Source organism: Dendronephthya gigantea, unplaced genomic scaffold (genome assembly GCF_004324835.1).
Source record: "Dendronephthya gigantea isolate DGI-Jeju-01 unplaced genomic scaffold, DenGig_1.0 000009F, whole genome shotgun sequence".
Taxonomy (NCBI): Eukaryota; Metazoa; Cnidaria; class Anthozoa; order Malacalcyonacea; family Nephtheidae; genus Dendronephthya; species Dendronephthya gigantea.
Window position 1 is genome coordinate 1,362,361 of NW_021163019.1, and position 11,995 is coordinate 1,374,355.

The 11,995-nt window shown below is 37.0% G+C and overlaps 1 protein-coding gene across 1 annotated transcript; it reads left to right on the plus strand.

Annotated features, from left to right (window-relative positions):
• The first annotated feature begins 31 nt into the window (after nucleotides 1-31).
• LOC114517742 (pleckstrin homology domain-containing family A member 8-like) lies at nucleotides 32-9,068 on the plus strand. Its single transcript, XM_028537552.1, has 15 exons — nucleotides 32-316; nucleotides 1,440-1,556; nucleotides 1,715-1,885; nucleotides 1,991-2,118; nucleotides 2,981-3,080; nucleotides 3,189-3,235; nucleotides 3,315-3,376; nucleotides 3,795-3,862; nucleotides 3,958-4,117; nucleotides 4,345-4,430; nucleotides 4,828-4,886; nucleotides 5,044-5,174; nucleotides 5,541-5,611; nucleotides 5,778-5,839; nucleotides 7,592-9,068. Exons 1-15 carry the CDS (start codon nucleotides 268-270, stop codon nucleotides 7,778-7,780), a joined length of 1,500 nt encoding a protein of 499 aa, XP_028393353.1. The 5' UTR covers nucleotides 32-267; the 3' UTR covers nucleotides 7,781-9,068.
• Nucleotides 9,069-11,995: the final 2,927 nt, after the last annotated feature.

Genomic DNA, 11,995 nt, shown 5'->3' on the forward strand with positions numbered 1-11,995 from the left:
TCCGTCACTAACTATAGCCAAAAGTATTAAGCAAAGTTACTAAAGTTGCTTGAAGTTAATTGCGCCACTTTCCAAAACCAGCCCTGAATTTCTGCTGCATACACAGAGCCACCTTAACAGTTAACACGGAACAAGATGGCGGCAACGTGGCAACTTCGCTGATTGCAGTTTAAGACTTCAAGTGCCGTTTCAGCGAATGATTTCGACTTTGTTCAGGTTTTTCGCTCTTCGAGAAAATGCAAGACAATATCTGAGAGTTATTTTGCCATGCCACGCATGGAAGGCGCCCTTTGGAAATGGACAAATTATGTTAGCGGTGGGTATAGTTCAGTATTTTATAAAAAAAATGGTGCAGTTTAACTTCACGCTGAGCTCGTTTACACAACCGTTTATTGTTTTGAAAAGCTTAAAAAATAAAACTTTAATTTAGGCTATGACAATCTCGTTTGCCAAATATTACTGTAATGTTTTAATTTAGTAATGTACCACTACCATTATTATTGAGATGTGTGCTCTTCGAATTAGTAAATATTAATAAATTTATTCTAAAAATACTTATTTATTCACGCGTTTATGTTTAATATATAAATACACTAATTATGTCTCTCGCATTTAATACTAAATTGAAGGCAAATGAGGTATTTTATCAACAGCAGGCAATGTTATATAATATCTGTTCAATTAAATTAATGTAATTTACATGTTTGTAATAGTTGTTAGTTGATAACCTTTGCCTTCCATGACATTCACACTGTTCATCTATTAACTTTAAACACATGGCTTTAAGTTGTTATAAATACTGCAAAAATTGTCCTTTGACACTGGTAATCTCCTAATCTAACAACTGGATAGTGAAATTTCCAACCTAATTCCATAAATTCGGTCAGAAGTGGAAACAGGAAATCCAATCCAACCAGGAACTACAGTGATATAGCAAGCTGGCTAACAAGCATCATACAAATAAATCTTTAACTTGAAGAATGACTAAATTAAGTTGAGCAAAATTTACTTGAGTAGAAGACTGGAAAATTCATACCCATTCCAATAAAAATGTCCAGTCCTGAACAAACCTTTTTGCTTGGCTGAAGTATTGTACAAACGTCTGGGAAGATATAATATTTAGGACTGCATATTAGTTCCAATAATCTTCACTAGTCAAACAACAAGTCTTCACTAAATGATATGAAGGCAAAATTACTTGCAACAATAATGGATGTATTCTTTATACCTCTATCCACTGTCAGGAACAATCAATTGATACATGATGGTACATGAATCACATTTTTGGTATTTCATGGTCCATATACTAAATTTATAGTTGCTACACATCACCAGCACAATACAATACCTTGCAACATCAGCACTTTTAACAAATACAGGTAGCTGGATTAGCTGTCCTTTTCAAAGAATATTTTCAATGATTTATTTTTGGATATTAGGTTGGCAGTTGAGATGGTTTGTCCTGGATTTTGGTGTGTTGTCCTATTACAAATCTCAGGATGATATTAAACTGGGATGTAGAGGATCTGTGAAAATGGGCTGCTGTGATGTTACAGGTTTGTCTTAGTTTCCAAAACACATGCTGTAAAAAATATAAACCTTTTCTTCTCTCAGTTGAGAGTTTCCATTTAAGAGTCAACCCCTGCCTTGTCAATTGTCTTTTCTTTCATGATGGTGGGCTTTTCAACAGTTTATGTTTCTCAATATTCAACAGCCCAAGTTGGTGATGCTTTGCGAATCAATTTGAAATTCCCCCCAGATCAATACATGTACATCAAAGCGACCACAGCCAGTGAAAGACAACAATGGCTTGTGGCATTGGGTTCATCAAAAGCTTGTCTTACACAAGGAAATGTACCAGAAAAAACTAATAAAAATAATCAGGGTAAATAAAATTGGTTTTTTGGATGGCAATTCTAATGCCTTAACCAATTGCAGGCAAATAAAATTATAGGATTCAAGGTTGCTAATTTAATTTCTTCTATTATAGTTGAAGTTCAGGCACCACCTGAGCAGACCCTCCATGAAAAGATGTCCGAAATGCATGTTTGCCAAAACATTTTGCTGGATCAAATTAACGCCATCAAAAACTTATGCGAAGACAAAGAGAAATCACATGTGAGATTAGTTTTGTGATAAACTATTTATAAAAATTTGCATTTCCTTTTCCCAAATGAAAAGGTGTCAAATTTCCGTCGTGACCTATTTCATGGCCCGTACTTTCTTTTCTTTTGCAAATGTTCATTGGTTTTTGAAATTATATTGGTTTTTCTTATAGCAGGGCAAAAATCACGGAAGATCAAATTTAACATTTTAGAATTTAGTGAAAAACGTTCAAATAAAACACAAATATACAGTTTAAATTCTTGCTTACATAGCTTGTGAGAAAATTCTTTGAGTATTCCAGTATCGCGAATAACATTCTGTTGTATTTTCACTCGTCTTTTTCCTCGCCACACGCAAAAATATCTTGAAAACCTGACTTTAAAAAATCAAGCGTGAAAAAGCCATTTCCAAAATGTGAACATCAGTTTTCCCGCCATTTCTTGATTTGTCACATGTCACCCGGTGAACTATAACAACAACTGGAATGTTAGGGACGATTAACGCTCATTCTTTTTAGTTCTTGGAAATACTTGATTGTGCTGTATATGATAATATGAAACTATTTGCCGTAGTTGGAAACTTTAGTTAATAAAAGGGTAATTTTTAAAAAGTGCGAAAATGGCCGATAATTTGGCCAATGTCTTGTTTCTTGGTACATCCAGTTACCTACTCAGGAACAGTCACAGAGGCTAGGTGGGGGGGGGGGTTATTCATGTTAGCACACTATAGAAACCATCGATTTCAAAAGAAACTAATAATGCTGAGCGTGAATATATAAATATTTGCCCCCCCCCCACTTACGGATCTTTCGCAGGCCCTGATCAGTGTTTTGTCGGCAAATACGTCACAGGCTATATCGTATGTCTGTTTCTAGGAATTCCACGAAGCCGCCACTCTCCTATCAGCGACATGTGATGCTTTTCTCACGAATTTAGCGGACTGTGTTAAGATTGCTGAACACAAGTTTGGTTCAGGTATACACACCGATGCCCTCATTTTGAGCTGTTTGTGCGAAGATCAAGAATTTTTGTATGGAATCTTTTGTGAAAATACCTTTGTTTCATTTGTTTATGCCACTTTAGGGACACCACTCTCTTCTCCGATATCTCCTCTTGCTTCTGCACACAAGGTAGTTGAAAGCATACTCATAAAACATCTCAAAGATGATAAAAAGTTTCGATTTTAATGCATTTCAATTTTCTCTGTAGACTTTCAGTAGACCAGGCATTAAGCTATCAAATCAATTACAGTCAAGAAAAGCGGATTCTAGGTAACCTGCTATTTGAGTCGTGGTGTTAATCGAGTTTCATTTTGTTTTATCTTATTGTACTTTACGGATATATAAACAAGCATGTAAACAGCTTCTTTATATCAACAAATAGACAGTCAAGCAATCAAAACATTTTTAGACAGGCAGCCAGCCATGTTGCCTTTGAAAGAGACAGTTCAGCAAACCATGCAATCAAAAGGAAGCCAGAGAATTAAATTATCATTGCAGTCAAATAAATAAAGAAATAAGCCATCTGTAAAATAGAAAGACAAAGAAACAAATAACGTTAAGAAACAACAAACAAATAGATGAACAAATATACAAACAGTTAGTAAAAGATCGAGGGATTCAGATAGAAAGACATAAAAGATATCTTATTTGGCGATAACTGACTACCTTCCATTGTTTCTCTCAACAGATCATCTCCAAGTTCTTCATCACCAAGTTCGACCGGTTCTAATCAAAACAGTCCGTCGTCTTTTCCTGGTAATGCTTGTTGTTGTAAATGTGAACGAACACATTAGCATTTAGCACATCAACATTTATCAACTGTCCTACATTTTCTCCACGCACATGCATAGATGAAGAAACAATCGGAAAAGACGAAGCAAAACCCGGCCTTTCTGTGAAAGCAGGACAGAACGAAGTCACGAAAGATGTGGCGTTGAATTTAAGCGAAGCTTTCTCTGATGCAAAAGAAATAACGATCGCACCAACAATTTTTTCTACCGCTCCAAACAGGTAATGATTGTGCTTTAGCTTTACGATTTGTATGATGCATGGGATGTGAAAAATTAACTCCGGGCAGTAGCGTAGCCAGCCTGTCGATTTGTCATGCTTAAAAAAATACTATAGTTTCGCTACTTTCAAGCATTTTTTCAACGGTTAAAACAATGAATATCAAGTTTGGTTGCGCTATGCAACTTTGGTACAACCAACTCCAGGCTGATTGTTTTATTTTCTTTAAGATTCAAAGGAGTTGAAGTGTCGGAAAATGGTGAGATACCGACTAAGTCATTCCTACTGGCTTGTAATTCAATTCTTCCAATATTTGGTAAGTGCATTGAATGAACAATGAAAAGACTGTTTTTTTTTCTCTTATCATTTCCTTTTAATATTTTAACCCGTAATAATCCAGTCTATGATACACATCCACATTGTTTTTGTAACGTATACAAATCACATTTCGGAAACATTTCATATGTTTGTGAATCTGATAAGGGACATTTTTGCTTGAACATTTTGAAACTAGTATCAACAACATCGTTTTCACTTGTGCATGGGCAAACAGGGAGACATTCTTGGAAACATCGCAAATCACAAATGTTTTTCTAGGAGTGTTCCTTAATGTTCCTTAATGTTCCTTACTTTGCCCAGGGGGGTAACCCTATCGTATGCTTCTCGTGTCTTTTTGTAGCTATTCGAAGTAATAATGTATATATTTTGCCTAGACGTGCTTGGGCCGACTGCCTTCGCTCCAGTGAAGCTTGATATCAGTGGAAATATTAAGGTAGCTATGATTTGAATGTGACATTGTTTTAACTACGAAACTGAGAACGTCGCCAAAAGGCAACTCGACTCTTTCAAAACCCCCTGCATGGAAATATGTAACCTTTACACCAAACCACATCTTGCTTTAAAAATTGTCTCGTGTTTTTATCTTTTAGAAATTGACATCAAAATACGACGGGGACAGAGAGTCTTGTTCTACTCTTCAATCAATGATAAATGTCGAGATTCACTCTAATACATGTACTGTAAAGAACTCGGCTACCGATGCTCTCTTGTGGCTGAAAAGGTATCTTCATCCAGATGTTTTTGCAGCATTGTATAATGATCGCAATTTCTGTTCAAAAGAAATTGTATCTGGATGTTATCCCTTAATGCTGGTTTCCATTTAGTCGTAATTGTCGCGAACAAGTCTTTTTCACTCATGAGAAATAGTACTGGATGTAAATTTGTCTTTTTTTTTCGTATTCAAATCGGTCAATGTCGACTGCACATACATAGGTTACGATTTCTATCAAATCAGCCACCTTGACATATTCACGACACTTACGATTAAATGGAAACCATGCAGGCATTAGTTCAGCCAGTTCTTTTGTTTTTTACAGCGAGTTGCATGAACTGCTTGAAAAACTAAAATCCGGTTCGCTATTTTTAGAGCGTTACAATTCACGAATGCATTTCTAATGGAAATTAACAAAGGAGAAAGAGAATTAGTTGTGGTTGCATGTAAGTTTGTTTCTTTCATAAAAGCCTTGAATGAGCTGAAGAATGCATGGTACTGCAACTGGAAAGTAGGGGGGGGGGGCGTAGTAGGGGGGGCGTAGAGGTCGTCCCAGCCCCAATATCCTTCTGTTATTGTGTAAATAGGTAAGGAAACTCTTCTCTGTTTCAGCTAATGCATACTCAAAAACCTTACGGAAATATCACGGCTGGATGGTTCGAGGGGTATTCGCGGTATGTAAGAAAGTCTAAGATTATTAGTACTCGTATATGTCAGCCTACCACAACAAGGTTAGTTTCGAACCCACCCCCCCTGCGCGCGTTGCGTCCGGCAAAAATTTCTCAAAATCATTTATTCAAACCTCCGAAACAATATGGCGCATACAATATGGCGAATACAAAATGGCGGACATAAACCGGAGGCCACTGTGGTGGTCAGACGAAAATACTTAAAGAAATACACGAAAGAAATACCTTTGTTAGTTTAAAGGAAAAGTGTAGGCATGATTCCTCGTCTCATATCCTACCCGAGGAATAACAAATAACATTCATGATGTACTCTGTATGAGCGAAATGAGGTCACGTCGGGTGATGGGAAAGTTGAAGTAATTGTTGACGACTTAATGCCCTGTTCTTCATCTTACTTTTAAAACGTATTCTGGTTCTTGGATGGTCAAAAGGTTTCGGTAAAACTCTTTAACATCCGATTGGTTTGGAATTTCTTTGTTTGCTGGCGGTCCACGTATACATTAACGTTGGTAGTACACAGAGGAAATGCTTAAAATACCTAACGAGAGTTCTTCTTGAAATGACACTGAACTTCTTCCAACAATGGTCTAATACTGTTACTTACAGTCTTCAGACTTATTATAGTTGAAACAATGCTCTGAAGTACTCGAATAAGGAGTCATGTTTCCATATTTCCCCCGCCGAGATCTTCTTACAAGATTAGTTTATAATGTGTATAAATGTGCTTGCCTGCAAAAAGAGATCGCTGCTGTAGGTCGTATACCTTTATAAATGTTTATTTATAAATATTCCTCAAAATTCCTAAATGTATAAAACGAAACAACATGAAGAAATTAAACATTCTTCCAACTAAACTTAACCAACTGAAGTTTATAAAACTTGACATGTTCACGCTCAATTCACGCACAATTTTGTGAATATAAGTTACAGCCACAAGTGCGATTCTGAATATCAGACTTACAAGTCTTGTTTCAAATGCTACTCGCTGTCAATAACTAATTCTATGTATTGGCATTCGCGCGTAATAAGAACATTTATGTCCAAGTATACAAATTTGCTCTCATAATGGGATGAGAGAATTACAAACACTATTCAATGTACTTTTTTAAGAAAGTTCTAGATTTATATCAAATTAGACCGAGAGTTGATAGTCATTGTGTGATATTCGTTTTAAAATATATTTGTCATGTCATTAATGGCGGAATACCCGATGTTAGAATAATATGGGACGACTTCGCCAGTTTGCCAAGAACAACTTACCAGCCTTACCTTAGCTTTATGAGTAGTCGTCTGTGCTCCCTGTACATTTTTAAATTTGCAAACGAATATTCTTCAAAGAAATCTACCATAAATTATGATTAAATAGTTTTAAGATATCTGAAGTCGGTTTATTAGATGTTATAACATTGTAATTCGCATTGCATCTGGTTGGAGTTACTCAAATACTGATAGACAATTCAAAGCTATCTTTTTATTTATTAATGAAAGGAGAAACTGTGAACAAGTATTGCCCTAAACAACTGTACACACTTGAACAGTTGAACTGTATTTATCTAAAACAAATACTTGTAGGGGAACAATTTAACAAGTAGGCCCAATGCTCATTGCGCGAGTGGCAAGCGTTTTAACGCATTAACACAGTAGAAACGTTCTCTTACGTAACACTAACGTTTGTTGAAGCAGTATTCTGAATTTTTTTGTTTTTAATTTTTTTCTTTAATTTAATTTTTTAATAAGTTGGCTGTGAAGGCGGTGCCGTACTGGAAGGACTTTGTGACGGCCCTCGGTTCAACGGACAGCGGAGTTGCGCCCGAGCCAGATGTACTTCATGATATAAAGGACTTTACGGATACACTGTCCCCGCTTATCGAACGTATCGATGAATTTTATGCAATGAATAATTTAGACAATGATAATACTGTATAAACTGTAGTGTAGTTATTTAGTTAATATTTATATCAAATGATCCACCCAGCGTGGTTCTTCAAGTTGACAAAGTTGCGTGTTAACCATCCATTGTATGAGGACGAATTGAGGCCAGCGCTGAGCGCTAACTTTGCACTCAAATGACGCGTTCTGCGTCGGTATAATGGAAAATATGATTGCCAAATTATTAAACTGCTCGCCTCCTATTTGGTGCAAGCAAAACAAATCACGTTTTCAGCACAAGTTACCGTTTTAAAATGTTCTGATAGTCAACCAGTATTATACATACACACGGCTTCGTGTTATGATTTCAGTGCTTTTTACCCCGTTGCAGATTGCGTCATTTGTGTGGCAGAGTGTAAGGGCCATAAATTTCGTTGAAACTGCGGAGTCTGGGGCTAATTTTGTTTTTTGTGCCTTCCCTGTGCTGAGCTACATACACAATGACCCAACTGGAGTGCCTGCCTGTGTGAGGCTCGCAATGTCTTTGTCCCCTATGCCGCTATTTTATAGGCAAATTTTAATATATTTGTTTATTCTATGTGTTACATTTAGATTATGTGCACACGGTGTATAGCTTTTCTGTAGTTTTATTCGTATTATCTTGCCAAAGCGGACACGAACACTATCAATTTATGGCAGAAATTGGAGTAACCTTAGTGTAATGAAAATATTTTCTTTCGAACAATGTCAAGAAGACCTCAAAACAATCAAATCGAAAACGTTTTCGAAAACGCTTGATGCCTTTCTACAACTAAAACCTAAAGAATTCAACCAACTGGAATTAGGTCAAAATAATTTCAAAACAACAAGGGCAACCAAAAGGTAATATTAATTTTTCAGTTGAATAGTAAAAATTCTTGAGATGGTCCAAATGGTACAAATTTTATGGTTGGCCCTCTAAAATGCTTGTTTGATATGCAACTCCAAGGCTATATCTTCATAAAAACACGATTATATTGTATTCCCATTTCGGCTGGAGTGACATATTTGGATAGACAAATTGCATTACGTCATTGAACGAGTTCTTTGCATTTTTATACATGGTAAAGTATGTAAGGAATTTGTTATCGTGATTAACGACAAACGCAATACAATTATGGAATAATTATAGATATTGCAATGAGATAAGAGTTACAGACACGCGAGACAACCTTTGTTTAGAACAAAGCGAGAAATTATCTACAATGTTAGACAATATAAGGAATAATACATAACGATTTTAACTGATTCATTTTTTGTATTGGTGTTTATGCGTAAGAAAGACTGACTGTCAATTTGCCAAAGTGCATTTGGAGGGTCATGTGCCAATAAGACATATTACTACATGAAGTTCCCGGCGCCGGCGTAAACACAGTTTTGTGTGCTGGTTTTGTAGAAATAAACAGTTTCAAAACGCGAACGACATATATACACGACTTCTGTTTTTCAAAGATTTGCTGAAACAGGTTCGTTCCCACAGTACAATATCCATACCACTTCACCACTTACGCACACAACTTTCAACCTCTTTGTGGTTTTCAATGGATCACTCTCAGACTCTTTGACTCTTTCCTTTGTGAACTTATTTCAAAAGCTTTCATGCTCCAAGTGTCTTGTTTTACATTACGTCATGTGAATTACGTCAACCTGACAGCGCGCATTCCGAACGCTTTGCCCTTTTTAGGGTCTGTATGGTGAATGGTCATTAACGTAAATAACGAATGCTCGGATGTTTGGTCAACGATCCTTTGTCGAAAGTGCATGCGGTTTTATTTATTTTTTGTTTATTTATATTAATTTGCAAAACTTCGTCAAATGTGGATGGTGTTTCCTAGTGAGCTTTCCGTTGCCCATTCTACTGAGCTCCTAAATGTACCAAAATATATATATTTATTGTCCTTCCATTTATATTATTACCATGAAAGTGATTTGCAGCACTCAGAAACACAGTCAGACAGGCGAGGCCTACTATACTGTCAAATGAAATCAATTCCCATTCCTTATCAACCTTATATTACATGATCCAGCTTATCCGAGGTTATAACCGAGATGTGAAATGACTTTGAGCCTTCAAAATTGCTTCAAAGCTTTTGGTGAATCAGACGTGGTACCTCAATCAAATACCCTGCATGCATAGTCGTTCGCCGTGCTTTAAAATTACAAGAACATCGTCATTCTATAGATCACACTATAGAAAGATTTCAATGGGAATTTGCTCACGAGATTGGTAATCTTTGATCAAGGTTTATAAGAATGAATTCGTCGACCGTCGTCATAAATCGGTATAATATAAACCCTTAATAACTCTTATAATCTTAATAATTCTCTTTTAAAAATCCTTAATCCACGGCAATGTCTTGCGGATTAATAATTTATCATCAAAACTCGGTCAAATTTATATTGAAACAGCAAATTAAGATAGACAGATTTGATTATATAAATAGTATTTTTATTTTTGTGTTATGAAAAAATATATATATATTGCGTACATTAAATATTTAGAATACGTTTGCTTTTAACATGGTGTTATATATAATTATATAAATATATCTAAAATGTTGGATTGTGATACTGTCAATCTTTTTATGAACAGTTCATTCTTTTCTGGACTTCGTTGAAGTATGAAACATACTTCTATATCAGTACGTTTTATTACTAAGTTGCATTGGGAAATACCTATCTACACTGTGAACTATATAATATAAACATTTACTTCGAATGCTTGTGTGATGTCTTTCGCTCTACTTTGAAAACTACAAAGATCTTCAAGTATGTTAAGTGTGCCATGGGTATAGACGTTTCTGAAGTTTTCTCGGACGAGCAAGCAGATAAAGGCTGTATGACTTATAAGAACAATAGTTGGATGTCTAGTTTATGTTTCTGAGCTAAGGTGTACACGTCATGCTTCCGTTATCTCACTTGCAATTTGAGAAAACTCGAGTTAGGTCCGTTTAGGTCCATCTATGATACATTATGACTCTACATATAAACAGTGATAATATGCTCACACTAACAGACAAAATCTATCCTTGTAGATCACTTTAGGCACAGCTATTTTCGTATAACATCCACAACGCTACTGCATTTTGTTGAATAAATTTTTTCTTTGTGGGAAACTTACAGTTACAGAATAGGCCTTTCATCCTATCCTCTTTGAAAGCAACGATTTTTCCGTTCGTGCTTCCACTAGTTTTCCTCTCAGACGCTTTTATATAATTTGATGCAATCTTTTCAAAGAGACCATGTTTCCACAGAGAAATTCTTGTCAAATTGTGTGAATTTTTTAGCCTATACATTCGCTTTGGAGTCATAAACCTGAGTTAGGATTGGCCTATACCAAGCTAATTATACTTGTAGTACTTACTATAAATATGTTTTGGATCTATACTATAGCAAAGGTGCTGTGGGGGGTATGTTCAGGACTATGCCCACCCTATGAAGTTCCACATCAAGGAATGGAGTTCTCTCGATGGTTCACTTCGTTGCGACTTTCATGACGTATCTCTGTATTCGTCAAGCCTCTGATTCGTTGAGTGCGGGCGTTAGTACAGGCCGACGAACTTTTGAAACAGCGGTCATCACTATAACCGGGTCTGTCTGGATACCAGTCTCGGAGGTGCTCGCCAAATGACGGTAACCCGAAGCCCATCCGGAGTCTTCCGACTCCGAGTGAAGCCTACCAATTCGTTGGTCACGTTTTGTGACGGGGAACGTGGCGAACCATTTATCTTGAGAGAGATCGGGCGAGCCTAGTCCAGAATCTTTAGAACTCGTACCATTCTCCGCGGCCTTGTCCTTTAGGGCGACGTTGACAACATTAGGAGGAATGTAGAAAGGCGACTGATGCGGAAGCCTGGGTTGTCCGCGTTTCAAACTACGACGCTTTCGTCGCCGACTCGAGGAACGTCGGATCTTGAAGGCGAATTCGTGCGGGTTACCGGCCTGCGATTCCTGCCCTTCAGCGCGGGGCCTGCGAGGTGTCGTTCGCGTCCGATGTACCGTCTCCCGCGAGGGTGACTCGGAGTAGAACAGGTTGAGTTGGAGCGGTCTGATGCAGCCTACGGTGGTCTTCGAACATTGTCTTGCCAACCAGTTTCTTGGGTTGGTATTTTGAGATTTTATCGACTCCGCAATTTTCTCCTCTTTTCCCAAAGAGCAGCCGAATGAAAGTCTAGCTTCGACTTGTTTTACTGTCGTAGCCCTGCGATCTTGTGGGGCTTTGTCAGCTAAATC